The sequence below is a fragment of the Myotis nattereri genome (genome assembly GCF_964212035.1).
Source record: "Myotis nattereri genome assembly, chromosome: 10".
NCBI lineage: Eukaryota > Metazoa > Chordata > Mammalia > Chiroptera > Vespertilionidae > Myotis > Myotis nattereri.
The window spans coordinates 5,975,325-6,001,403 of NC_138085.1; the positions used below are offsets into that span (position 1 = coordinate 5,975,325).

The 26,079-nt window shown below is 49.8% G+C and overlaps 1 protein-coding gene across 3 annotated transcripts in view; it reads right to left on the reverse strand.

Annotated features, from left to right (window-relative positions):
* Nucleotides 1-4,994: 4,994 nt before the first annotated feature.
* The window catches only part of UXS1 (UDP-glucuronate decarboxylase 1), a 119,087-nt gene continuing 98,002 nt past the window's right edge, over nucleotides 4,995-26,079 (reverse strand). For all 3 annotated transcript variants that reach the window (XM_081100718.1, XM_081100716.1, XM_081100717.1), the window contains 7 exons: nucleotides 25,382-25,503; nucleotides 17,308-17,427; nucleotides 13,109-13,152; nucleotides 9,702-9,762; nucleotides 8,689-8,746; nucleotides 7,482-7,585; nucleotides 4,995-5,800 (listed from right to left, as the gene is read on the reverse strand). In XM_081100718.1, the coding sequence (XP_080956844.1) occupies nucleotides 5,669-5,800; nucleotides 7,482-7,585; nucleotides 8,689-8,746; nucleotides 9,702-9,762; nucleotides 13,109-13,152; nucleotides 17,308-17,427; nucleotides 25,382-25,503 (641 nt within the window). In that variant the 3' untranslated portion in view covers nucleotides 4,995-5,668. The remainder of the gene's footprint in view (nucleotides 5,801-7,481; nucleotides 7,586-8,688; nucleotides 8,747-9,701; nucleotides 9,763-13,108; nucleotides 13,153-17,307; nucleotides 17,428-25,381; nucleotides 25,504-26,079) is intronic.

The following is a 26,079-nucleotide window of genomic DNA, read 5'->3' on the forward strand; positions in this document are numbered from 1 at the left end:
CATTTTCTTTTGAATTAGGGTTTTGGATTTCTTCTGATATATTTACAGAAATGGAATCACTGTCATAAGGCAGTTCCATTAAAAAATATATTATCTTTATTGATTTCAGAGAGGGAGAGATAGAAACATCAATGATGAGAGAGAATCATTGATTGGCTGCCTCCTGCATGTCTCCTACTGGGGATAAGCCTGCAACCCAGGCATGTGCCCTTGACCGGAATCAAACCTGGGATCCTTCAGTCCACAGGCTGATACTCTATCCACTGAGCCAAACCAGCTAGGGCGGCAGTTCCATTTTTAATTTTTTGAGATATTTCCATAACTGTTTTCCACCGTGGCTGCACCAGTCTTCATTCTCACTAACAGTGCAAGAGGATTCCCTATTCTCCACATCCTTGCCAACACTTGTTGTTTTATCTTTATTTTAAAAATATGTTTTTATTGATTTCAGAGAGGAAAAGAGAGAGAGCTAGAAACATCAATAATGAAGAGGATCATTGACCAGCTGCCTCCTGCATGCCCCACACTGGGGATCTAGCCCACAACGTGGGCATGTGCCTGACCAGGAATAGAAATGTGACCTCATAGGTTGAGGCTTAACCATTGAGCCATGCTGGCTGGACTGTTGTTTTATTGATGATAGCCATTCTGACAGGTGTGAGGTGATATCTCATTGTGGTTTTAATTTGCATTTCTCTGATAATTAGTGATGTTGAGCAACTCTTCAATGTCTTTTGGCCATCTGTATATCTTCTTTGGAGATGTGTCTATTCAGGTCGTCTTTACATTTTTAAATATGATTGTTTTGTTGTTGTTGAGTTGTATGAGTTCTTTATAAATCTTGGATATTAACCCCTTATCAGATGTGTCATTAGCGATTATCTTCCCCCATTTAGAAAATTGTCTTTCCCTGTGTTGGTTTCTTTTGCTGTGCAAAACCTTTGTAGTTCAATACAGTCCCATTTATTTTGTTCTCGTTCCCCTTGCCTAAGGATCTGTATCAGAAACAATATTACTAAAGAGAAATGTCAAAGATTTTATTGCCTATGTTTCCTCCTAATTGTATGGTTTCCAGTCTTACATTTAAGTCTTTAATCCATTTTAAGTTTATTGCTTATGGTGTAAGAAGGTGGTCGTGTTTTTTTGCATGGATCTGTCCAACTTTTTTCTATTTCTGTTCCATTGATCTGTAGGTTTTTATGTCAGTTCCATGCTGTTTTGATTACTATGGCCTATAGTATTAGTTTGGTATCAGGTAACATGATTCCTCCAACTTTGTTCTTCTTTCTCAAGATTACTGTGGCTATTCAGGATCTCCTGTGGTTCCAGGAGATCCAAAATGTATATTTTTGGATTATTCTAGTTCTGTGAAATATGTCTGGTATTTTGATAGGAATTGCATTGAATCTATAGATTGCTTTGGGTAGTGTGTACATTTTAACAATATTAATTCTTCCTTTCCATAAGCATAGTATATGCTTCAATTTCGTTGTATCTTCTACAATTTCTTTCCTTGGTGTCTTACAATTTTCCAAGTACAGGTATTTTACCATTTTGGTCAAATTTTTTTTCTAGGTGTGTGTGTTTTATTTATTTATTTTTAATGCAATTGTAAGTGGGATTGTTTCCAGTTTCCTTTTTAGACAGTGCATAAAAATGCAATAGGTTTTTGATATTTATTTTGTATCCTGCTGCTTTACTGAATCCATTTATCAGTCCTAGTAACTTTTTTTTTTTTTTGGTGGAATCTTCAGGGTTCTCTATATACAATATCATGTCATCTACGAATAATGAGTTTTACTTCTTCCTTTCCAATTTGGATGCCTTTTATTTCTTCTCGTAACTTAATAACCTCTTTAAATGTCCTACCTCCAAATATGACTAATTTCTGAGGTTCTAAGGATTAGGAGTCCAACATGTGAATTTTGGGGAGAACACAAGTCAGTCCATAACACCACTAGATCCTTCCCTGGGTCCTAAGGTTCCAGATGGTCTTCCTTTTTTCTACCTACTTTCAGAGTTTCCTTATGCTTGTTTTATATTTAACTAGAGGCCCTTTGCACGAAAATTTGTTTAAGAGTAGGCCTTCCTTCCCCTGGCTGTCGGCACCAGCTTCCCTCTGGCACCTGGGACCCAGGCTGGCTTCCCTCTGGCTCTGGCTCCGTCAGGAAGGACATCTGGAATGACGTCCAGTCTAATTAGCATACTACCCTTTTATTATTATAGGTGTCCAGAACTTTACATTGTACTTGGTGGGAAAAAATAGCAAAACTATATCCACTTCATTTTCTTGAAAACGGAAGTCTCTTCCTTGCATTTTTATTTTAGTTTCTTTAAAAACTGACCTCCCATGATTGGTAAATGGGAGTCAGTTATTTGACATTTGCATGCTGGGTCTTTGTACCATCACATTCGTTTTACTTAAAATAAAATGTATAAAAATTACAGAAACACCAAATTCAAAATATACTAAACAGTAAGAGTTTTAAAAAACATTAAGGTTCTTGAACAAACCCATTAACCAACTGGTAAGGATCTTGGGAACTCATCACTCCACCATATTTGCTTAAAAGCAGAACAAACGAAAAAAATCAGTAACTCTTCTTAGATACACTGAGAAGTGAAGTTAAAAGGCAAACTTCTTTCCCTCAAATTGGGAAGACTGACAGGCAAATACAGAGAATTACAACTCACTGGATTAGCAACCTCCATGTGATCGAGTGCCAGGGTCCGAAAATCTGAAGTATAATTGACGAATTGTGGAAGGCTTAGTGTGGACAAGTCCAAGTTTAAAAATCCAGGGGGAGCCATTCAAAGGGGGACCCCAAAATTTTGAGCTTCACCTCCAGGAGTTCAACTGGGTTCTCATAGTGAAGAGCGGAGAAAAATCTCATTGCTTCTGGCATCAGGAAGGAAAAAGGAGCTACTTTGAACTGCATCAGAGCACTTTGTTCTTTATAGCAAGGCTGCCCTAGGACAGTGGTTGGCAAACTCATTAGTCAACAGAGCCAAATATCAACAGTACAACGATTGAAATTTCTTTTGAGAGCCAAATTTTTTAAACTTAAACTACATAGGTAGGTACACTGTTATTAACTTAATTAGGGTACTCCTAAGGCTTAGGAAGAGCCACACTCAAGGGGCCAAAGAGCCGCATGTGGCTCGCGAGCCGCAGTTTGCCGACCACGGCCCTAGGAAAAACTAGTTCATCAATCTAACCTGTTGGATTTATATCAGAGCCTACTAGTTAATCAATCTAACCTGCTGGGGTTATATTATAGCCTTTCCCCTCACCTGGGGAAAGGGAAATGAGCTAGCCCCCTAAAGGGTGAAAAAAATTAGATTTTTTGATAAAACAAATCGCTGCTCTTTTCCTTCCCATAGCACAACTGTAGATATAAATGACCCTTATACTCCAATGTGGCTAAGCTACAAACAGAATACAGGTAAGTTTTTTAAAGCAGATAAAACAGATGGGTAAATCTCAATAATTGGAACAAAGCCCTATTGGGGTCTTTGAAGCAATGTGCACCCCACCCCTGAGAAGCTGTAGTAGCAGTCTCAGGGTAAGGCTATTTTTCAATTCTCTACCAAAGGTAGCAATCAACTACAAGAAACTCTAGGCAAAGCACACAGATCACTTTAATATGCAAATTGAAACCCTGAAACTCACAGCTCCTTGACCCCAGGAAATCACTGAGGGCCACCCAGATTTCCCTGGCTCTCTTATGAGACCAAATTTAACTCTTATGAGACCAACATAACTTCTAGGTTAAGAACTAAGTCAAGCTCACACATAACTAAGACTCTACCAGGACTCATGCAGTAGCAATGGTACAAGAGTCTACGTGGGGTCGGTGGGCTAGACTCAGTACCCACAAGAATGCAGTTGAAATCTAGGCTCCCTCAATAATACTTTCCTGTCTCCCTGGGATGTTCATATGCTTAATTCGAAGTTTTCATTATCTCCCTGGAAGTATTACCCCTTCCCTGAGTGTGACTTATTACACATAACCATTCCTCACCCACTTCTTCCTTGTTCCCTGAATTTTATAAAAATCATGGGGGGGGGGGGCGGAGGGGGGTTATCTTAAGAATGAAATTCAAGGGTGTGTCCTAGAATTAGCAAGTAACAAGGTAGGAGAATTCTGGACCATGTGGCTCTCCCAAACGGCACCACAGTTTGCCCCACACACCTCCGTCCGTCTACACTCTGTCTTCAGTGTACGGGTCACCATTAGTAGCTTCCAAACTAGCTTCTCATTTCTATTCATCTCTGTTCAATAAATAGAGCACGGCTTAGTTCTGGCCAAAAGAATGACAAAAATAAGAAATCATCCTTGAATCCTCTTTTCACCCCTCACACCACATCCAATCTAGCACCGACTTTTGTTGTAGAATCTTGCGGAAAATTGAGCACGACAAATAAAACCAAAACTTCCTTGGCCTGGCACCAGATTCTGATTGAAAAACATCTCCAACTAAAAAATTATTCCCCGGTGACTCTGAAGGACAGGCACACTCCTGGTGAGGTATGGAAAAGGGCATTCTGGCCAAATGCCCGGTGCGTTCACCTCCTTGGTGCTGGTTCCATCCTGTGCAGAGCCTACTGACTGCGTTGCGTTAACTGACGGTGTTGTTCTTTCATTTGTTTTAAAAGGAATACAAAAATAAAAACTAAATCCTGAAAGAATTCTTAAGGAAAGGAAAAGCTCTCCCAGTGTTCACTCAATGAGTCTAGTTCACAGGCACTTCTCTTTCTCCATCTGGTCTTGTTGCCAGAAAAGGACACAGTGATTCTAACCCTGGTAAGAGCTAAAGATACCTCCACGCAGCAGTTAATATATTCAAACTCAACCCAAGGGGCATATAAAAGTTTCCAATATCCACTCATCAAATTATATATATACCAACATAAATGTTTACAGAGTTTTTAAAATTAAATTTTCCAACATTTTTCTGAGCAATCCAACAATGAAAGCAGAAAGCCAGCCAACCTTTAAAAGTGAGTTTCAGTATTTTATTAAAATAGCATATTTAACCACTGTTAACCAATACCTTAACTTTGTCCCCCACCCTACCTCACCCCAAATACGCAGCACAACACAGTAGTGATTTCAAATATCCGACAGAAATAGTTCAAAGTCAAGTTTGCAACTCAAAGCTGGACCTTGGAAAAATTCTGAACTGAAAGAAACATAAAGCTCTGACAGAACTCTTCATCCACCAAAGCGCCAGGGTCACCCGGCAGCACCGCTCGCCCGTTCTTTGCTTTATGCATAGTTAAGTATCACGTCGCACTTTTAGGTCCCACTTTTATAAATAAAATCGGCATTTTCACCCCATTAAATGTTCCTTTTCAGCTTCACAAAGAAACCAGTAAATAAAACTGTCAACGACAGTCATGAAGTTTGCTCTCACAGCAAGATAAAAAACTTGAAAATACGCAGAGATGCTATTTTACATAAAAAGACAGATTTTAAAAAGTGCAAGGCAAAATTTGCAGGTTTTTGAGGGGAGTTTTTAGGCACATCCATTTCTTTAAAGCAAGCTTCAGAATAAAATTCCAGTTTGTTCTTCATGACACCTGTGTAAGTCTCTTTAAGAAAAAAGAAAAAGTACATCTCATCAGTGTGAAACGGGCAGTCTCGTCCCGAGAGTGAGGTGCTCAGTTATGGCGCGTCCGTCCTTTCTTTATTCTGGCGGGCTTTGGTTTGGGGATGTACTGGTTATTTGCCTGGTACTCGAGTTCTTTCCGGAAGTAGTGAATGGCTTTGTTTAAACCTTCTTCCAGTGGGACCTGTTTAAAGGGAAAGCGAGAATGAGAGACGAGGTGGGGACTGAACAAGACAGTCTCAGGCTTCACAGGAAGGAAGTGACGACTTGAGGTCACAGCACAGGTGTGGGTCACAAGAAAGACGCCATCTTCGCAAAGGGCCCTTTAGATGTCCCGGGAAGCCTGACAAATTATATACTCCAGGCTGACATAAAAAGAATGAACTCTAAACCCCCAGAGATCTGGACGACTTCTTGCGTTCGGCAGCTACTCCAGTTGGAACCAGTCACAAAGGTCGCTTTTAGAACAATGCACACACACCCCTACCGTGGAGGGAAGATGCTCTGGAAGCACCTGTATCAGATCACATACCGCATCCTCACCGACACTGACCCTCTGCACTTTCACCACCCTGACCTAAGGGGCTGACTCTGAGAGGGACCCTATAGAAAGCAATCTTAACCTGGAGCAGCCCTTCAGCAAACAGGAAATGGAAATCAAATCAGCTCCCATTAAAAGAACAAAGGAGAAGTGGAGGGAGCACTGCCCAGGGGCAGAAACTGGGGAGTAGGATATGCCTGTTAGCTTGGTGGCAATGGTTTCATTGAAGTCAAAACTTACAATCGTATAGTTTAAATATGGCAGTTTGCTGTACGCCAATCTCATCAAAGCTGTTAGAGACAGACAAATAGGGAATATTAAGTTGGATTTGACTAAAGCTTCTTTGGACAAGATCTTTCAACAATTTTCTTAGCAGTAGGTGACTTATGTTCTAAGAATGCTATAATATTACACATAACCCCAGACAAATAAAAGTGCCCCTGTGTACACACTTCACATAAGTTATGAGCCACAGTTACTATGTAGTGAATGTGCATTTGACTTTATTCAAGGCCTTTTTGCTTAAAACAGGCTCTACTTAGAAAGGGACCAACGATACATTCCTTCTGAACATGAAGGCCAGTGCTCGCTGTTCCTTGTTTCGTACAGCTGGTCCTGTTACACAGTAGACTTCGTTAAGTCTGGGCATAATCATAGTTTTATTTCATTCTGCAGATTTCTGTGCCTTCAGGTGATCACTAAGACTGTAGATCACAGGATACAATAAGGACAAGGTGGATATTCTCACACCTCTTTAAGGTTCAACATTTTGCCTTCTACTCAGAGTTCCCTAGACCGCTGAAGGGTAGCAGAACATGCCACCCCAAAACATGTCTGTAGGAGTTCAGGACATGCCCCCCCGCCGCCCTCCCCCCCCCCCCCCAGCCGCCCCGATCTGCCACTTTGGCACGCTGCTGGGTCTGAGCTGTAGGCACTTGAAAAACAGAAATGCAGGGAGATGCTTCCTCTGAGCTTCCCTTATCCATCTAAGATGAACCCTCCACAAAAGAACTCAGTTGTCAAAAATCCTTCCCAAAGAGTTTCATCAACTAGGAAGGATGGATACATTATGGGAGAGGACACTAAAGTTGTCAGCCGATAAATGTTGTCACAAACTATCAGTAATCTCCCATCTATTCTTCTAAGGGCTCACTCAACTTTCTTAGGTCATTTACTCTCTCCTAAAAGGCCTACATCCCCCTCTTCTTTCCCTATAAAGACAGTGGTTAAGCCTGAATTCTAAATCACATCTTTTGAGTTACTCATTTCATTTTCCCCTCATATCTCCTATGCATCTACGAGAGACACACGGGTCCCCACTTACCACAGGCTCCCACCCCAGCATCAGCTTCGCTTTTTTGATGTCTGGTTTTCTTTTCTGCGGGTCATCTTGGGCTTCGGAGAGAAACTGAATTTCACTTCCACTACCTGAGTTGTTTTAAAAAAGAAAAGGTAGGAGAGCATCACCAACCTCCAGGGATGTGGCGTTTCACTACACATGTCAAATGACTAGTACAGGCTGGGTGACGCGCCTCATGGAGTCCTTCAGCCGCCTATGGACTGTGCTTCTGACCCCACAAGAGCTTGGCGATGGGCAGGCTACTCTGCCGCTACAGGCCTGAGTGAAACTTGAGGGCCTGCTCCCAGGCAGACCACCCACCATCAGCTAGCATGGCAGGTGTGCCCACCAAGCACGACTCCAAAAGGCAAATGTGGTGTGTGGTCACATGCGTGTGCAGGGAACTATGACCCTGCTGCCCCCACTGAACACCGGTCATGCCCTGAACCAGGCCTTCGCCCAGAGTTAGGGGGGGGTCTTTAACTCACTTAACCGCAGAGTGCTGGGGGAATGACCCTGGGCCAGCTCCAGGCTGATGCCTAACTAAGACCTGGGCACTTATGTGCCTGCAGGAGCGAGACCTGAGCAACATGAAGATGTCCAGCAACCCCGCTGGAGAGGCCACAAGCAGGACAGAGAGCCTGGCTTGTTCAGCATCCTTGCTGGACCCAGACCCTGCTGGCCGCCGGAACAAAGCCACACCAGGGAGCCCCAGCCAGGCCTGCACAAGAAACCTGCTCGGGGGCCAGCCTCTTCGCAGAATCTTGGGCAAATGATACGGTTGCTGCTTCAGCCCATGTGGTCTGGGGTGTGTCACACAGCTGCCCACAGAAACAGGTGGTTACACTGTGGCCCACTTGGATTTTAAGTCCGCACCTCTCCAGTGTCTGAAATCAAACACCTGTCACCTGTGCAGAGGGAGCTACCATCACCAGGTCTCCCCTGGGCACTATACTTCCCGCTCACGTACACCTACAATTACAAAGGGGAACAAAACCCACCTCCTTGCCCACCCCGTGGTCTCCATCTTCCAATTTCTTAAAGAAGCAGAAGACAATTAAGTGCTCCTGATAAAGGTCTGCATTTTATCCACCTCAATTAGCTTCTGTCAAGCACACATTTCCAGACCAGGTGTCTTGACTGATAGGAAAGTGCAGGCGCTTTCACCCAGGAACGTGTGTGCCCTACTTACCCACAAGGTCCTTAATTAACTGGGCAAATTCTAGGATGGTGTGTTCTTCTGGGTTCCCCTACGGAAGAAAGGGGTCTGGTTATAAGTGTAACTGCACCGGCCGAGGCCAGCACCACCACCCACACACGTGCAGCGTCAGTGCTCCACGCAGAACTCGGGGCCGGAGGCTCCTGTCAGGGCCGGAGGCTCCTGTCAGGGCCATCAGCAGAAGCAGGACACCCTGCGTGCGGGACGGTCTACATGGGACACCTTGCATGGGAATGAGACGGAAAACCGTTTAGCAGACAGCGAATGAAGGGTCAGAGGAGCCAGCTGATAGGAATGCTGCCTGAAGAGCTGGAGAGGAGTTGGGGGTGTGACCTTGCCCTTCAACCTTAGAAGGCTACCACACCGCGAGGCAGCACGCAGAGGAGGCAGACTAGTAACTGGGCATCCAGGGAATGAGATTTTAGTCCTAAATATAAGGGAAAGCTTCCTGTCGGCCAGAACTGGCCACAGACAGAACACATTCCTTTTGAGAAGCAAGCCCACTGGCACTAAATGTGTTCAGGGCCGAGACAATGACCTTTCAACCCCCAACACGGAGGTGCTGGACTCAGGAAGTGACAAAGGAGAAGCACACAGGTGGTCTGTGCGGCTGAAACACAGGCCCCTGGAACCTTCCACCACCCCTCCACCTCTCACACCTGACCTGGTCAGGCCTCTCGGCGCCTGCATGTTAAATGCTGCGAGAGGACGCTCCAGGACATGCCGGTCTGCCAGTCCCAAAACGCTCCACCCAGTTCAGGCGCGAGCTGGCTCAGTCTCATTACACTCGCTTCCACGCCTTGCAGACGTGTACTTCTGTGTCCTCTCTTACTGTCTTACTCTGTGGGTTTTCCTCTCTAGGACCCAGCAAGCAGTGAGCACGCCTGCCCTGAGCGTCACAGCCCACCAAGCCAAGCCCGGTGCTTCTCGCGGCTCACAGAGGAGGAGCATGGCGGCTCTGAGATGGGGAGGGGGGGCCCACTCACCAGGTTGACGGGGCTGCTGACGTTGCTGTTCATGAGGACCACCAGGCCATTCACCAGGTCGCTAGGAGAGAAGGGGGGCTGCTCAGGTGCCTAGTGCTGAGCACACAGGCGCGGAGCATCAGGACCCAGCCACCTCCCGGAAGGACACCAAAACCCAATGGAAAGGTGGATGTCACACTGAAATCCTGCACGCCGGGGCGTGGAGAGCGCCAGAGGGCCTGGGTGAAACGACAGGACGCCCGGGCTGCTCTCCTGGTAGGGTGCAGACGGCTGAACAGGAGGAAGCTGAGTGATGGGGCTGAGTGCTTTACTTCTATCAATTTCTAAAACCCTTTCACAATTACGAAATAAAAATAAATAAAATAGGCACATGCCCAGAAACAACAGGGTTGATACAAGTTTCTGCTGAAAGTGCATGGGACCTGTGCACCCAGGGAGCTGGCCCATGGGAAAGTAGATGATTGAAAACAGTGAGACCCACTGGAATGAAAGCCTTCCGTGTGGAGTTCCCACCTGGCAAAGCACAGGGAAAGCAGACACCGAGCGTGGAAATAACGGAGCTGCTCCAGACTCCCTGAATGTTCAGCTCACCCCACCCCACTCCACACACCTGTGAAACAGAGGTATCTGGATATTTCAAATAACGCGTCATCCACTGGCCATGAAGGGGAAATAAGTAAGCAGATTTTCGCTTACCAAGGTTTGTTTCTTATTTTCAGAATTTTAAAGTGTGGCTCTGCTAAAAACAAAAAGTTACTTTGTAAAAATGACACCTCACTGCTCTACACCAATGTTTCTTCAACGCTACGCTTCAGACCACTGGTGGTCCATGAGGTCCGAAAGGTTGGCGACCGCTGCCTTGGACGACTCAGAAGTTCTGGTGATCCAAATGCGGTCTGTTTGAAACTTTCCCTCCTCCACCTCCTCCATCGTCACCAGAAAGGAGAGGTTACTGTGGCCAACTTCCAAAAGAAAACCTGCTTTTGCTTTCCTTTCATTGAAAACATTTTTTGGTGGGGTATTTAGTAAACAATTTTCTGGGTTTTTGTTTAAGGCAAATGGGTATTTTGTATGAAGACGCCTGAAGTCTGTTCTGTTCTCCCGGCTTCCAGCACTGATGCCAGCAACAGCTGACTTGGGAGAATCTCTCTTCTAGAAACTGACAAAAAGTCACCTCGTCACCATGGCGGTGATTAGTGCCCCACAGCACACTCTCTTGTGGCGTACATCCCACAAGTTCATAAAATGACGTTCAAGCTGCCATTCAGCAGTCCCCAACTGTTTTTAATACTGAAACTGGGGAGGGAGGACCTGATTAAGCTGGAAGATGACTGTTCTGCAATCCAGCTCACTGGGGGAGTGCAGGGCGGGTCATGCATCTTTTATGTTAATAACTGTCAATTTTTAAATTCAAAATTGCATGGATCACTCTCATTTAACCTGAAGCTCAGCTCTTTAAAAGCGTCATTTTGACAAAGCAACTCTAAAAAACTCCAGAGCAAGCCTTGGCTGTGCGGATGAAGATGTGCCCTGACCGTGCTGGCGTCAACCCCTTCTGCAGGGTGTCGGTGCCTGTGCCCGACCTCTGGACCCGGAGTGCTGTGGCCGTGACACCCGGAGACGGCTGGGTTAGTACAGTAACTGCAGACTCAGACACTGTGCACTTCTAACTGTGCAGCAAAAAGATTCTAAGTCAGAAACAGCTTTTTCAAAATCGCAGAACTCTGGTAAGTGAACTCTCTCAGCTGAGTCCTGAATAACCGAGAGTGGAAGTCAGGAAAGCCCTCTGCCGGTGTGTCAAGTCACAAGGCCTCGTCATCTCGGCCTCTACTGACACGAGATGCAGAGATGTCCAGAGGAGGGAGTGTAAGTGATGACGCAGTATTATGAAGAAAGTGCTTCGGGAAAGGGTTGTCAGTCACATTTCCAGGGAAACTTCCAAGACCCGTCCTCAGATTGTTCGCTGGTGTCTGATGACGACCGCGTGTGTGAGCCGTGCCCATCAGAGCAGGCCAGGCAGCGTATCCCAAGCTGGATCACTTGCATCACTAAATTCTTAAATCACTTCAATCCCTAGCAAGTACCTAAAGCTATTTTTAGTGATTTTGTATCTCATGCCTTGAAATAATGAGAGCAGTAAGAAGTCTGGGTTCTGAAGGACCTCCCTTTTACCCTGCATTTCTCACTAAATTCACAAGGTGCCACAGCTGGAGAAGCGTGGGGAACACTGACGAGGCGGCTTCAGGAAAGTCAGTGTAACTGGAGCCTGCTAGATCCCGCAGGAGGGTGAACATACTATTACGAAAGGATGGTACTCAGTACACAGAAGGCCAATGAACACATTGCAGACCAGTGGTTTTATTGCTGGCTTTACCCAGTGGCCAGGTAAGTTTCTACTGAACGAGTACAAAAAACGTTTTACGTAAATGTTCCAGGCACGTTTTAAAATTAAATACCCATTACATTTTGAAGTTATTTATTACATGTTCTTACAAGCTAATATCTTTTTAAAGTATGATACTTTGTAAAGCACTGTGTATTATGAAGCGAGATTCTTCTATCTGTCCGCAATGTGTTAATATGGTCATGGTACAGAAATATGACTCTACCCTGGACCCTCACATAATCAGACAAGTCTATGTGACCACGCTGGCTGAGGGCAGGGCGGGGGGCTGCCCAGACTGCACCCCTCTGCCACCTAGTCACCGCTACAGCAAACTGGGATGGCCTCAAGGCACCAGGAACCGCACTTGCTGGCTGAGAGGCATTCCAGGGTTTGCACTGGGGAGTGAAAATACCTTGAATCTTACAATTTAGGATACCACGGATTCACAGGGGATTCCCAGGAATGGCCACCCGGGAGAGGGCCTGGGTCTATGGAATTGTTCACATGGTGACTCTTCTCTTAGAACCAAAACTGCATTTTAAATCAGTCACCGACGGAACTGATCAACAAAATCCCCACACGAAGAGGACAAGGAAAATCACAGTGTGAGACTGTGGACCAACTGCTTAAATGTATTTCAGGCAACAACACGGCAGCAGCAAGACACTGCCTCACCCCTGCCTCAGTGAGGACAATCTCATCCACCCAGAATGCCATGTTTAAAGTGGGTCAGATTCTCGGGTCTGTGGGTTTGCTGGATGATCAAAGCCAAATCTTAAGTTGGCCTGAACTAAACTCAACTGCCCTCCGGTGAAGCAAGTTTACCTACAAGACGCTAGGTGGCAGCAAGGGGCTAGGACAGGAGTCCTAAGTCGGGAGCAGGCAGGCACACTTTCTGCTTCCCACGGGGTGGAAGAACTTTCATGGAGCGGAGCTGCCGCTGGAGCCGCGAGGAAGGCTACTTATAACAAACACCGCCCATCCGGCCTGCACCAGCTCCCAGCAGGCCCGGCTGTCTTACCTGACGTACTGGAAGGCCCTGGTCTGTGACCCAGATCCGTACACCTAGGAGGAAACAGACAGTCAGGCCTCGTGTGGGTGCTTCAACACTGCCCAACGGTGAGAAGGGGAGGAAATACGTATGCATGTGTGTGTTCACACGCATCAAGTTCTTCCTCAAAAGACATCCTCAGAAGGTGTCCCCTGTCATCAGGCCTGTGACGTGCCGGGGAGTATGTCAGGTTCTGGGACAGGAGCCAGCAGGCGAGGAACCTGCGTGCACACTGCACTCAGGCCTCCCACCTAGTCCTCCACCGGGCTGCCCGTCCGGAAGCTGGGCTCGGTCAGGCCAGGCCACAGAGACTCTGCCAGGACCCAGCGTAGGTGTGTTTACAACTACTTCCTAGGTCATCCCAATTGTGGCCAACGCTGAGAATCACCCAGGCGACTCTGGGTAGAGCCAGAGGAGTTGGGGGGAGGGGGTCTCACGCTCTGTTCCTGTCCACTGGATGCTGCCACATCTCTGCCCGGTACCTGCTTTGCACCTGGCACAGTGCTCCTCACATCAGGGACCAGCTCGGATGCCACTTTCTTGGGACACCGCCTCTGGCTCATTCCCAGGAGAGAAGTCCCTGCTCTGCCCTTTCTGGGACAGTCCTCCGCTCATCGATTCATACCAATTTCCCCGGCTGAGCTCCCTGGGCCAGGAATCGGGGCCAACCCACCTTTGCCCCACTACAGCCCAGCTCAGCGAAGAGCTCAGTGAACGTGGGAAAAACAACAAGGCCCGGGAACTAAGCACTGTGTGCAGGTCACAGCGGCCTGGTTGCTCAGGGGTTCCCAGACGGAGGCAGGCCGCTGCACACAGGCCAGGGGGAGCACCCGCGGGAGAGCACCGGGAGCACGGTACCCTCCCACGCCGGGCATCCAGTGCCTAAGCGCTTCTCATTTGTGCATGGACGAAGGGCCCAAGTTAGGAGTCACAGCCCATGGTATCCATACGAGGAGTAAATAAAATGCTACCTTCGGACTGGTCTTAGAAGTATGGCTTCCCCATAATTTCCTTTGGAAAAAGCAAGGGTTTTAAAATGACAGAGACCCAGGTTCAAACCCTATGTCTGCCCCACGTGGGCTGTCCTGGGAAAACCACCTCAGTGAAGCTCTCTCCTCACCTGCAACCTAAACAAACACAGCCAGGCGGCACAGCAGAATCAACCCTGCTCTGACGGCGTTTGCATGTTTCCATGTTTTAACTGAACTGCGAACTAAAGTCTCTTCAAGATAAGCTTAAAGCTCAATAAGCAGCTCCCGTGTGTGACTCACACAACTTGGCAACAAGCAGACAGGCATGCGTGTTTCACCGTGCCCCGCAGGTACTGCAGGCAGGCATGCTGTTTCACCGTGCCCCGCAGGTACTGCAGACAGGCATGCGTGTTTCACCGTGCCCCGCAGGTACTGCAGGCAGGCATGCGTGTTTCACCGTGCCCCTCAGGTACTGCAGACAGGCATGCGTGTTTCACCGTGCCCCGCAGGTACTGCAGACAGGCATGCGTGTTTCACCGTGCCCCGCAGATACTGCAGGCAGGCATGCGTGTTTCATCGTGCCCCGCAGGTACTGCAGGCAGGCATGCGTGTTTCATCGTGCCCCGCAGGTACTGCAGGCAGGCATGCGTGTTTCACCGTGCCCCGCAGGTACTGCAGACAGGCAGCGTGTTTCACTGTGCCCCGCAGGTACTGCAGGCAGGCAGCATGTTTCACCGTGCCCCGCAGGTACTGCAGGCAGGCATGCTGTTTCACCGTGCCCCGCAGGTACTGCAGGCAGGCATGCATGTTTCACCGTGCCCCGCAGGTACTGCAGACAGGCATGCGTGTTTCACCGTGCCCCGCAGGTACTGCAGACAGGCAGCATGTTTCACCGTGCCCCGCAGGTACTGCAGGCAGGCATGCGTGTTTCACCGTGCCCCGCAGGTACTGCAGGCAGGCAGCGTGTTTCACCGTGCCCCGCAGGTACTGCAGGCAGGCATGCGTGTTTCACCATGCCCCGCAGGTACTGCAGACAGGCATGCGTGTTTCACCGTGCCCCGCAGGTACTGCAGGCAGGCATGCGTGTTTCACCGTGCCCCGCAGGTACTGCAGACAGGCATGCGTGTTTCACCGTGCCCCGCAGGTACTGCAGACAGGCATGCGTGTTTCACCGTGCCCCGCAGGTACTGCAGGCAGGCATGCGTGTTTCACCGTGCCCCGCAGGTACTGCAGACAGGCATGCGTGTTTCACCGTGCCCCGCAGGTACTGCAGGCAGGCTGCCTGCTCGGATTGCGCTCCACTGCCCTGTGCCTTTACACACTGTAGGTGTGTGGCACCCTGAACATCTATCAGTTCCATTCTCAACAGCATCGGCTCACTGTGTCTGTTACAAACTTTTTCTTTATCATTATATGTTCCAGTGATCTGTAATCAGTAACCTTTTTTTTTGGTAATCTTCACCTGAGGATATGATTTTAATGATTTTTAGAGACAGAAGAAGGGAGGGAAAGAGGGAAGGAGGGAAAGAGAGAGAAATATCGACTGGCTGTCTCCCACATGTGCTCCTACCGGGGATCTAACCCACGACCCAGGTATGTGCCCTGACAGAGAATTGAACCTGCAACCCTTTGGTGCACAGGACGATGCTCCAAGCAACTGAGCCACTGGCCAGTGATCTTCGAAGTTAATATTGTGACAGGAAACAGGCACGTTCTGAAAGGCCCTGGGGACCCTGCGCCTGCCAGAGGTGTCAAGAGACCACCTGCAGTCCTGGCGGCAGCCGCGTCCAGCTCCCGGGGGCACACAGGCTAGAGCTCCCGACTTTTCACCTGAGGCTCCCTCTGGCTGCTGGGTCGAGAGTGTTTAGGGGCCACAGCCATAAAATGGGAGCAGGAGGCGGCATGGACCAGGGCAGTGGGAGAAGAGGTGAGAAGGCGCCTGGATCCACGTAGGGCAAGGCCACTAGGGTGTGCGGTGGGTCCCACGTGGTGTGAGGGAGAGAAGACTGAGTGTGCGTGACCAGTGTGCCTGTCCTCAGACACCAACGCAGGCAGAGCTGGTGTCTGAGTTCACCTCTTCCCTACAATGGGTTAAACAAAACTCACCTGGAAAAGCCACATCATTTTTTTGGTTCTAATTTGACAAAGCTTTTGGTGCTAAATTGGTGGCGGTACAGCAAACACACCTAAGAACGGTGATCAAGAGCGGAGACTCTGGGTTCAAACACAGCTGCCAACATTTGGCCACGTAGGCTTGGGCACCTTATCTAATCTCTGTGCTGCCATTTCCCCATCTGGAAACCAGGCACAGTAAGTCACCTGCACCCCAGGGATCTGTTGTGAGCACTAAATGAACTAACAGGTAAAGATCAAAGAACAGACACAGTAACTGACTCTATTAGTAGACAGCAGAGAAAGGAAGACGGACGTATGGACAGATGGATTCGTATGTCCATACAGCCATATTCCCCCAGGAACACACTTAGCTGACAAGCAAACGGCCCTGCAGAACTTTCAGAGTTCCACCAAGCACTGAGCTCTCACAGCACTTCAGAGTGAAGAGTAAAGAAATGGAGGTGGGAAGGCAGGGAGAGGACTGGGAAAGGCAGGGGGAGAGAGAAGCAGGAAGAGGAGAGAGGAGGGAACTGAGGATTTGACAAAACCGGAGGAAACCACCCGAACTTAACCAGCAAACCCCTGGCCAAGCAGGCTGAGGGGGTGTTGAGGGCACTGAGCAGCGGGGCCTCCTCCTTGCCACACATTTGGACCCCTGACCCCAACCCACCAGGTGGCCCCAGGCTCGAAGCTTCCCGGGTGGAGAGACCCTGTCAGAGAAAAGTGCCCAAACCAACCAGACAAATGTCCATTTCTCGGCCACCTGAGCGGCCCCTGAGCACAGACACAACCCTGGCTACAGCCAGTGGGACAAGCAAGCATCTGGGAAGGTCTCTGCAGGCAGGCCGGCACAGCAGACAGGCCCCGAGGCCTGGGCAGTGTGGACCACGCCCGCGGCCCATGCTCCATGTTCTCAGCAGGCTTCGAAAGCAAGGTGACCCAGGTCATCCCTCTCCCGGATCCTATGCATGCGCCTCCCCTCCCAGCCACTAGCGGTGCCGGGACATACAGAAACCCCAAGCGGCAGCGGCAGGACCCTGACCCCTGACCCAGCGCGCACTCATCACTTGAGCAGGCACCTACCGTGAGTGGCTCCCCCTGGAGCGCCTGCAGGATGAAGTTGCTGACCACCCGCCCGTCGTTCATGTGCATGCGCGGCCCAAAGGTGTTGAAGATCCTGGCCACTCGCACTTCGACGCCCTCCTGGAACAGGGAGCAGAGTGAGATGGCTTAGCTCCACGGCTGCTGGGAGGCTTTGCATGCCCAGTGCCCTGCACATAAACATGTCAGAAACGGTCTGCTTTTCACTCCACGTGAAAATGGCTGTTTTGTTTTTATCACGTGCAGTGTGCTTGAAGTACACACACCTGAAGACTACACAGTCACACTGAAGAAAGTCAGACATATCCCACATCTCACCCACGGCCGCAGTGTGAACACTCTCTTTGGGCACCTGCACCATGAAGCCTGTGTTGCCCTCAGCACAAGCCCAGTGACACTTAAGTGTTGCTATTGTCACTACTGGTTGAAATAGTTTTTTCCTTCTCTTATTTTACCACCTTACACCTGGCACAGCTGGGAGCCAAACAGACCCTTAGCTAAGGAGGCTGTGCAGCACAGAATTCCACCCCAGTAGAGTGAGCTAAAAGCAATCAGCTGCCGGGTCCCAAGGGCCCACGTCAGACCTCAAAGAGGCTGGAGCCCCCCGGCTGGCAACCTGCCCACAGCGCCTCACCTATGTCCCACCCACTGGCCACATCTGCCCACAGCGCCTCACCTATGTCCCACCCACTGGCCACCTGCCCACAGTGCCTCACCTATGCCCCACCCACTGGCCACATCTGCCCACAGCGCCTCACCTATGTCCCACCCACTGGCCACCTGCCCACAGCGCCTCACCTATGTCCCACCCATCTGCCCACAGTGCCTCACCTATGTCCCACCCAGCTGGCCACAGTGCCTCACCTATGTCCCACCCAGCTGGCCACAGTGCCTCACCTATGTCCCACCCATCTGCCCACAGTGCCTCACCTATGTCCCACCCACCTGCCCACAGCACCTCACCCAGGTCCCTGGTGTGCCGCTTCTACATGTGCTGAGACAGGACATGGTTGGAAATGATGGACCCAGCACACAGTTAACTTTTAGGAACCCAAGTTTCCTAAAAGGGTCCCAAGGGCCCACTATATTTCTGCGAACTCCTCCAGCAATACATAATAATTAAAACACTTTCACATGGCTTTTCAGATTCTTAGGGCTGAGCTGTTATATTTGGTCTAGGAATTTGAAATCAGCCCTTTTCTCTACTGAACAGAAAATATTTCAAAAAATATGGGGGAAGGGAGGAAGGAGGCAGGGACAGAGGTGTTGAACTCAACAGAAAATAACTCAGAAGAATCGACTTGTGTTTCATTGTTAAGATGAGGAAAGAATCAGAAGGGGATAAATGTGGCTTCATTCTAGGAAGAGACCAGAAAAACAGTCACATCCACATGCTTGGCAGGAGGGTCAATGGGCTTATAAGGGTTGCAGCAAATGCAACACTTCTGTCCTCGGCCTTCCTTTTCCTCAGGCACGTTCCAGAACACGGCTCCCTAAAAGCAGAGTTCTGCAGACACTACCTGGCCACCCACAAGGAAGCTGCTTGTTTTGATTTTCCCATCTGGATCATCACCTCAGGTAGCACAGGACAACGCCTGGGATAGGTGCAGCTGCAGAGATGGTCACATGATTTTTCAACAACTCTGGCTCTCAAGCCCAGTTTGCACCCAGACTGGCTCCCTATTAAGCCTCACTTTCCAAATCAAATCAGCACAAACCCAGGCTCCCCCAGTTGAGCCCTGCTCCCCGCTCGTGCATGGGCTCTTCCTATGCAGCGTCAGGACAGAGGCACCGGGTGCCACCGCGTGCAGCTCATTAGCCACCTGACACGCAGCCCCTGGGGTTCCTCCTGCGGTGCCCTGCGCAGGATGGGGAGAGTCAGCAGGCACCCACGTGCTGCTGAGGGAGGTTGTGTGGTGGCACCCATATCCTGGAGTGCCGGGAGCCGGTCCATGCTTGCTGTTTCAAGGGACCTGGCATATATGGCATACTGTTCTTAATATGTTTGCTTACCTTCTTGGCACTATGTGTTTTAACCAAGGTCTCTGAGAAAGGTTGTTTCCCCAGGTAGGGATTTTCCCCTGAAGTTAGGGAGGGAATAAAACCTCTTAACTAAGTGCCAGGCGGGTAATTAATCACTTTAACTATGAACAATCATGCTTAAGCTACATAATCTTTACTCCCTGGAATGGAGATAAGAAACGCCCTAACCTTTGTAATAGAGATTGATAGGACTGAATCAACTGGTATAAATACAGATGTAACAAGACAGCAAGAAACAGAGAAGAGAGACAGAAATTGGCACAGAACCTACACAGAACGTTCTCTAGAGACAGAAGAACTTCGCTGGAGAGAACATGGCAAAAGATCCTGGACAGAAACTGGCCTCAGAACCTAGAGACAGAACCTAGCGAGAGAACATGGCAAAAGATCCTGGACTGAACCTGACTACAGAAATTGGCAAGAGAACCTGACTAGAACCTGGTGACTGAACCTGGCTGGAGAACCTGGACCGAACCTGGCTGGAGAACCTAGCGAGGGAACATGGCTACAGAACCTGGCTGGAGAACCTGGAGAACCTGGCTGGAGAACCTAGCAAGAGACCATGGACACAGAACCTGGCTGGAGATCCTAAACAGAACTTCGCTGGAGATCCAGACCAGAACTTGGCTGGAGATCCTGGCTAGGCTGCTGATCAACTGAACACTGCCTCCGTGTCATTCCTTCTTTGCCGACTCCGTCCACACCTTTGGGGACACCTGGACCTGCTGGGGCAGGACCCCAGCACTGGAGGAAGGTATAATTACTCCCCATCTGAGGAAAGGCCAGTGACCCAAAGCCTGCCTCCCAGGGTAGAAAACCAGGCACCATGCCTCTCTTAAGGAGACCCTCCTCTGAAGGACCAGTGCACAACACAAGCTGCTGACTTGCACTCAGCACCCCACTTGCCAGGGAGTCTGCTGACCACTAAGAGGTGCATGTTTCACCCCGGTGAGGAGGAGGGCCTGTGCCACACGGCCGACAGGGGCTGGTTTCACTGTGCCGATGGTCTTGTCCCAGGTGGGGTGACTCACTCACTCACTCATGTCTCCAAGCCTCAAGAGGTTTATCAAGGGCCAGCATAACTCTGCCAGAGTGAGTCACCCGGCATAACAGCAGTGGGCCAGCATCTGAGGCACACACAGGGAGCCGCGCTGGAATGCCTGGGGGAGCCCCGAGGCCCGGGGAGGTCTTGGCCCTCACCAGCTGCACATTCCTGGGAAGGCACTTGAGATGCCCAGATTTCAGATGGTAATCTCTGGAATGGGGACAGTACTATCCATCTACTGAGTTTAAAGAAAACACACGAATCTGCTTTGAAACGGCCATCATTCCTGTCTATTTCCAAGTGACGGCTCTAAACCTGGTATCTACCCTTGAACTTTGACCTCCTTCTTTGATTACTAAATCTTGGTGCAATGGGAACCCCATGTAAAGTATCTCAGAAACATTTCCACCAGGAGCCCAGGAGCCCTTTAATGCCTGGGGGTGGGAAACAGTGGCTAGACTGGGGTACTATACAACCCCAGATGGGAAAGGGGCACCCGAATGCCTCTTTCCTGCATCTGACTCAGCCGGCGGGGTGAGGGGCTGGGGAGGCAGGTGGTGCAATGAAGGGACAGGGCTTCCCCGCCCCCCAACAACTCCAGGGACAGAGATGTTACCAGCAGGGATTCAATGGTCTCCTACAGTTCCCCTATGTGGCCATTGCTTGGCAAGCCGGCTCCGGCCCTGAACACAGTGTGGCCGTGGTCACTATCTTCACTGACGGAAGGTGCGGGTGGGATAGAGAAGCAGCGCGCAGGGAAAGTGGTGCTCACAGGAGAGGACCACCCTCCGCTGTGTGGACAGCTGTCCCGAGAGAGGCCCCCGGGCCTCTCTACCTGTGGGGACAGGACAGAGCTAATGGGAAGTACTCCCAGGGCCAGCAGGCCTACTCTCTTGACACTTTCTTAGTCTTCCTCAGGCCCCTGAGAGGGAGAGAGCCACGCAGGCCTGAGGCAGAAACACCCACATCTGATGGGCTCTGCTCCCCACCTGGGCAGGAAGAGGCTCTCACAGAATGCAGAGCTCCCTTTGCTGAGCAAGGCCCTGGGGCATGCAATTCCCACTCGGTGTCCCGGCAGAGGGAGGCCACACCTGTCAGGGACAGCAGCACTTGTCTGCCTAGCAATCTCCCCCAACAGCCCTGCTTCGCTGGGTCGTAACCACCTGGCCTGAGTGTTGCTACACAGCAGGCTAAGCTCACGTCCAGGCTAGGAGGGCACACTTCCTAGGAGGACAGCAGGCACGGAGGGCGGGTGCCCAGCCAGCAGGCAGCAGCGCTGGGCAGGTCCAGGCCACAAGGGTCTGACCCCAGGGTGTGAATGCTACCAAAAGAACCCTTGACTTTTTCCAGCTGCTTGTTGAGTGCTTTTTAAAAACTAAAATATAAGGAACATACCAACCACTACTTTTTAAGTATTTTGATGCCTGAGAGTAAAACAAAGCTATTTCCTCAGCCACGGGCTAGATGACCATCAGTGCTTGTGCCTCTGCTCTGCTGGCCTGGTGTTATGAATGGCGGCCTGTTTGCTGACCCTGCCCAGTGGGTGGGCCACACATCTGCAGCATCAGGCTCTGCAGGGCGGTGAGCTGGCCACACCCACCGGAGAAGTCCCCACATTTACAAACCCACCACACCCAGCGCACACAGAGCCACCATTTAATGCGTCTCTGACAAGTTAAAAGTATTCACAAAGGTGCTGTGCCCTTGATCTCACTTCCATCTCACCCATCCCCTGAAGGAAACCCAAGGGAGTGTCTCTCTGTGTCTCTAAGATGGACACATGCCATAGACTTTTTTTCTGGGAAATCAAATTCTATTTTGAATACATTAGCACATTCCATTAAGAGAGACTCAGAAGAGAATTATTTGGAAAAGAGAAATGATACAAAGATTATTCCTACTTGTATTTATCTTGTTTATATTCTCAATCCTTATATTGATTCAGAGAAATATATATCCACATACCATCTGGGAGAGAAAACAATGATTTATACTTAAAAGTGGATATGTCATTATGTATTTAAAAATAACTTGTTATGAAATAATTAATTAAAACATGCCAAAGACATAGAACCCCACCAGATTCATCCTTCTTTCGGGTTATTTTTTTTTACATTAGTCCACAGATAGTTCTGAACTTTCCCCTAAAAGCTGCTATCCTGGAAGGGTGCGCACGAGCTGCTGCGGCTCCCGCCACAGCCTCCCTGCCCTGCGGAGCAGTGGTGATTCGAGCAGTGTGTAGCCTGGACCGGTCCTGGGTGTCACTACCTCACTGTGCATCAAAGGAACCCGGTGCCCTTGGACTCAGCTGCATCTCCTCCCGCTGGCCCAGCTTCCTCACCCCCCCCCCCCCCCACCATGGCCCGCCAGCACGGCAGGAAAAGGGGAGGAACACACCCTGAGGGCTGCCAGGCCTGGTTGAAGCTCTGCTTATAGGCCTGGGAGCTGGAAGCAAGTTTTAGGGCCCACTCTTCCATCTGTAAAATGGGTGGCCCACATCCACCTCAAAGGGGCTGCGGGAATGAGGGGAGAATAAGCTGACTGAGCCCTGACACAGGCTGAGCCTAACAGAGACCAGCCCATTTGGCAGGCACACTGTGACCTTGGCCAGGGGTGTGTCTTTTCCGTCCATTCAGCCATCAGCTGTTAGGGCCTCTCGTGTGATGAGACATGTCACACATTCCAGAGCATCATCCTTCCTGTGAGTGCGTCCTTCACAAGGATCCCGCTGAGCAGGGGCACTCCGCCACAGACAGCTGTCCACACGGGGGCTTCCGATGGGCACATTACTTCAGTTTCCAGGGCAATGCCACCTGTGCCATTCATCTCCTGGGACCCATGTGAGCAGAAGTGTAAATGCTGATAGTCCAGAGTGATACAGGTGCTACGCTCCAGAGCTCACCAACCGATGACATGGCTGACAGTGTTAATCTGCGTGAAATGCGGGCCCTGCCAGCACTCAGAGGTGTATTCCAGTTCCTGGCATACAGTCAGTGCTCAGCAAACACTGGCTATCTCTATATATAAAAAAGCCAAGTGACCGGAGTGACGGAATGACCAGAATGACTGGTCGCTATGATGTGCACTGTGGCAGCCAACTTGCTCAATTGGGTCCCCGATTGGCCCCCCCCCCCCCCCCCGCAACTTCCTGCAGCCATCCCCCTGGCCGACCTAGCCCCTGATCGACCCCCACCACCAGGATTGGGGGCGAGGCTGGCCGGCCAACCACCCGCAGCCCCTCCCCCTGGCCAGCCCCGCCCACGATTGCCCCCCACCATGATTGGGGGTGGGGCCAGCCAGCCAACTGCCTGCAGGCCCCCACGCCCCCTGGCCAGCCCCACCCATGACTGGCCTCCCTACCTTGATTGGGGGCGGGGCTGGCTGGCCAACCTCCCGCAGCCCCTCTCCCCAGCTGGCCCAGCCCAATGGGCCCCCATCAGGGCAGGCTGGCTAGACCCCACCCATGCACGAATTTGTGCACCTGGCCTCTAGTATCATTACTAAATACTGTAATCATCATGAGTTCATTCCGTAAGGTAATATGTATACTTACAAAATTATCAACTAAGTTACACTATTAATCCTTTAATAAAAATTAAAAGTTCAATAAAATTGTCCTACTTGCCCACCAGCTGTACCTCTGTAAAAATTCACTGAGAAATACAAGACCGAAAGCAAAAGAAAACCATCCTCTTCACACTTACTGTGGATACAATGCGACTGCGAGTCCCCTGGCTTTCAGGCTTTCTGAAGTACCAGCATGCATACGGGCTGTGCTATCTGTCTGGGAGACCATCTTATATTTTGGGGCCAAGATAGCCTAGGCTCAAAAATGATGAAGGTCTGTCCTTTCTAGAACTGGTTAGTGCTTCTTTAAAATAAATGGGTCAACTGCCCGAAGGAGCTTGGAAAGCAATCAGTTCTGCTTCTGGCCGAGAAGTAGGGGAGAAAGGCCTAAATACCTCCATCAGCACAAGGCTATTTTGTGGGCTTTAATGTTGGCATTTCACTAAAAACAACAACGAAGACGCACAGGCACACCCTGGCCATCAGCACCAGGCATCCAGAGTGCCTCTCCCTCCCATGAAGCCCATGGCCTCTGAACTCCCAGCTCTCTGCAGGCAGAAGGGACCCCAGGCCCAGGGACACAGCCCACTCCACTTTAGGTCCTGAGAGCACAAGCCTGTCCAGTCCACATGTCCCTCCCTCTAATGAAGGGCACGTCCATGAGCTCAGAGCGCTGGTCCAAGCACAACAGGATGGTCACCAAGTGGATGGACTAGCCAGGTTTTGCCCGGTCCCTTGGGCCTGTCTGGAGGTTTCATTGGCTCCCACACAGCCTGAGGCAGGCAGGCCATGCACGGAGCCCATGTCAGAGCCGAGCACCGAGTGACCAAGGAGGTCAGGCCACACCTCTGAGGACGAGGCAGCAGCAGAGCCAGGCAGAACCAGATCCTCTGCCTCAGTCTGTGGGCTCTGTCCGCTCCAGCGTGTAGGGAGCAAATCTGGGACATGAAACTACCAGGGACAGCCCCCAGGGAAGCAATGAGTAACTGGGAGAGCAGGAGATACAGTAATAACAGCTCCCGAAGAGGTGCAGACGAGAGCCACCATGCACTCACTTTACACCTATAGAGAACGGAGGTGAAAAGCACAAGCCACTGATTCGGGGGCTGCAGGAAACACAGGCACTTCTGGCTGCTGGTGGGCATGGCACGTAGGCAAAAAGCAGCACGGTGTTCCGAGCCTTGCGGTCGTATTCCGAAGCGAGGAATTCACCCCCTGGAAAGCACCATTTTAAAGGAAGGAAACTGTTGCTAATACCATTAATGTAAAACAGTGGGGTCTGGGCTTCCTTCCCAGCGCCCCCTGCAGGTAATCATGGCATTTCACTCCTTCAGTGCTGCACATTCAGCGAAACGGGCGCTTCACATGTCTGTGCCCCAGCTCACAAGCTTGGCCCGATACCTGCTTCATGTAAGCGTAGCACATGGTCTCCGCAACCCGTTTGCCTTCGTCGTAGCAGGCGCGGGGGCCTATCGGGTTCACGTGGCCCCAGTATTCCTCGCTTTGAGGGTGGACTTCAGGGTCTATGAGAAGGAGAAACGAGACCGTGTTTTCATCCCTCCTTGTTTCACGTTCATACCCATGATGAACACTGACGATTTATGATACAAAAGGGAGTTGTGGGAAGACCAAAATGAACTTTACATGTGGAAAGACCCGTATCTAGAGAATTCAGTGTTCCACATTCAACTAAGTCCCAGTGGGATATGCTGTTCTTACCTCTCATGCTAAATACCGTATTTTACAGAGAAAAAATGAAAAGATCAAAGGCTCTCTATTTTAGCCTTCCCCTCTCCCATAAATTGTTCATAACTTTTAAATCATTGTCAAACTATAAATATAATCTATGTGAAGAGATACATGGTTCAATTTTATATTTATAAAATATGTGAGGAAAGCAAAGCATGTATTTATTGAAAAAAAATATAAGAGCATCTCTGCAGAAGATGACTTTCACGTGTGCCATCCCCAGCACAGACCAAAACCTCAGAGACACCAGGAGCCCTGGTCCAGGGCCGGTGGGAGGTCAATAGCAAAGGCTGCTGGTCCCTTTAGCATACGTTTTATAGTCCCCAATTCCCGTGTTTCTGGTATGTAAT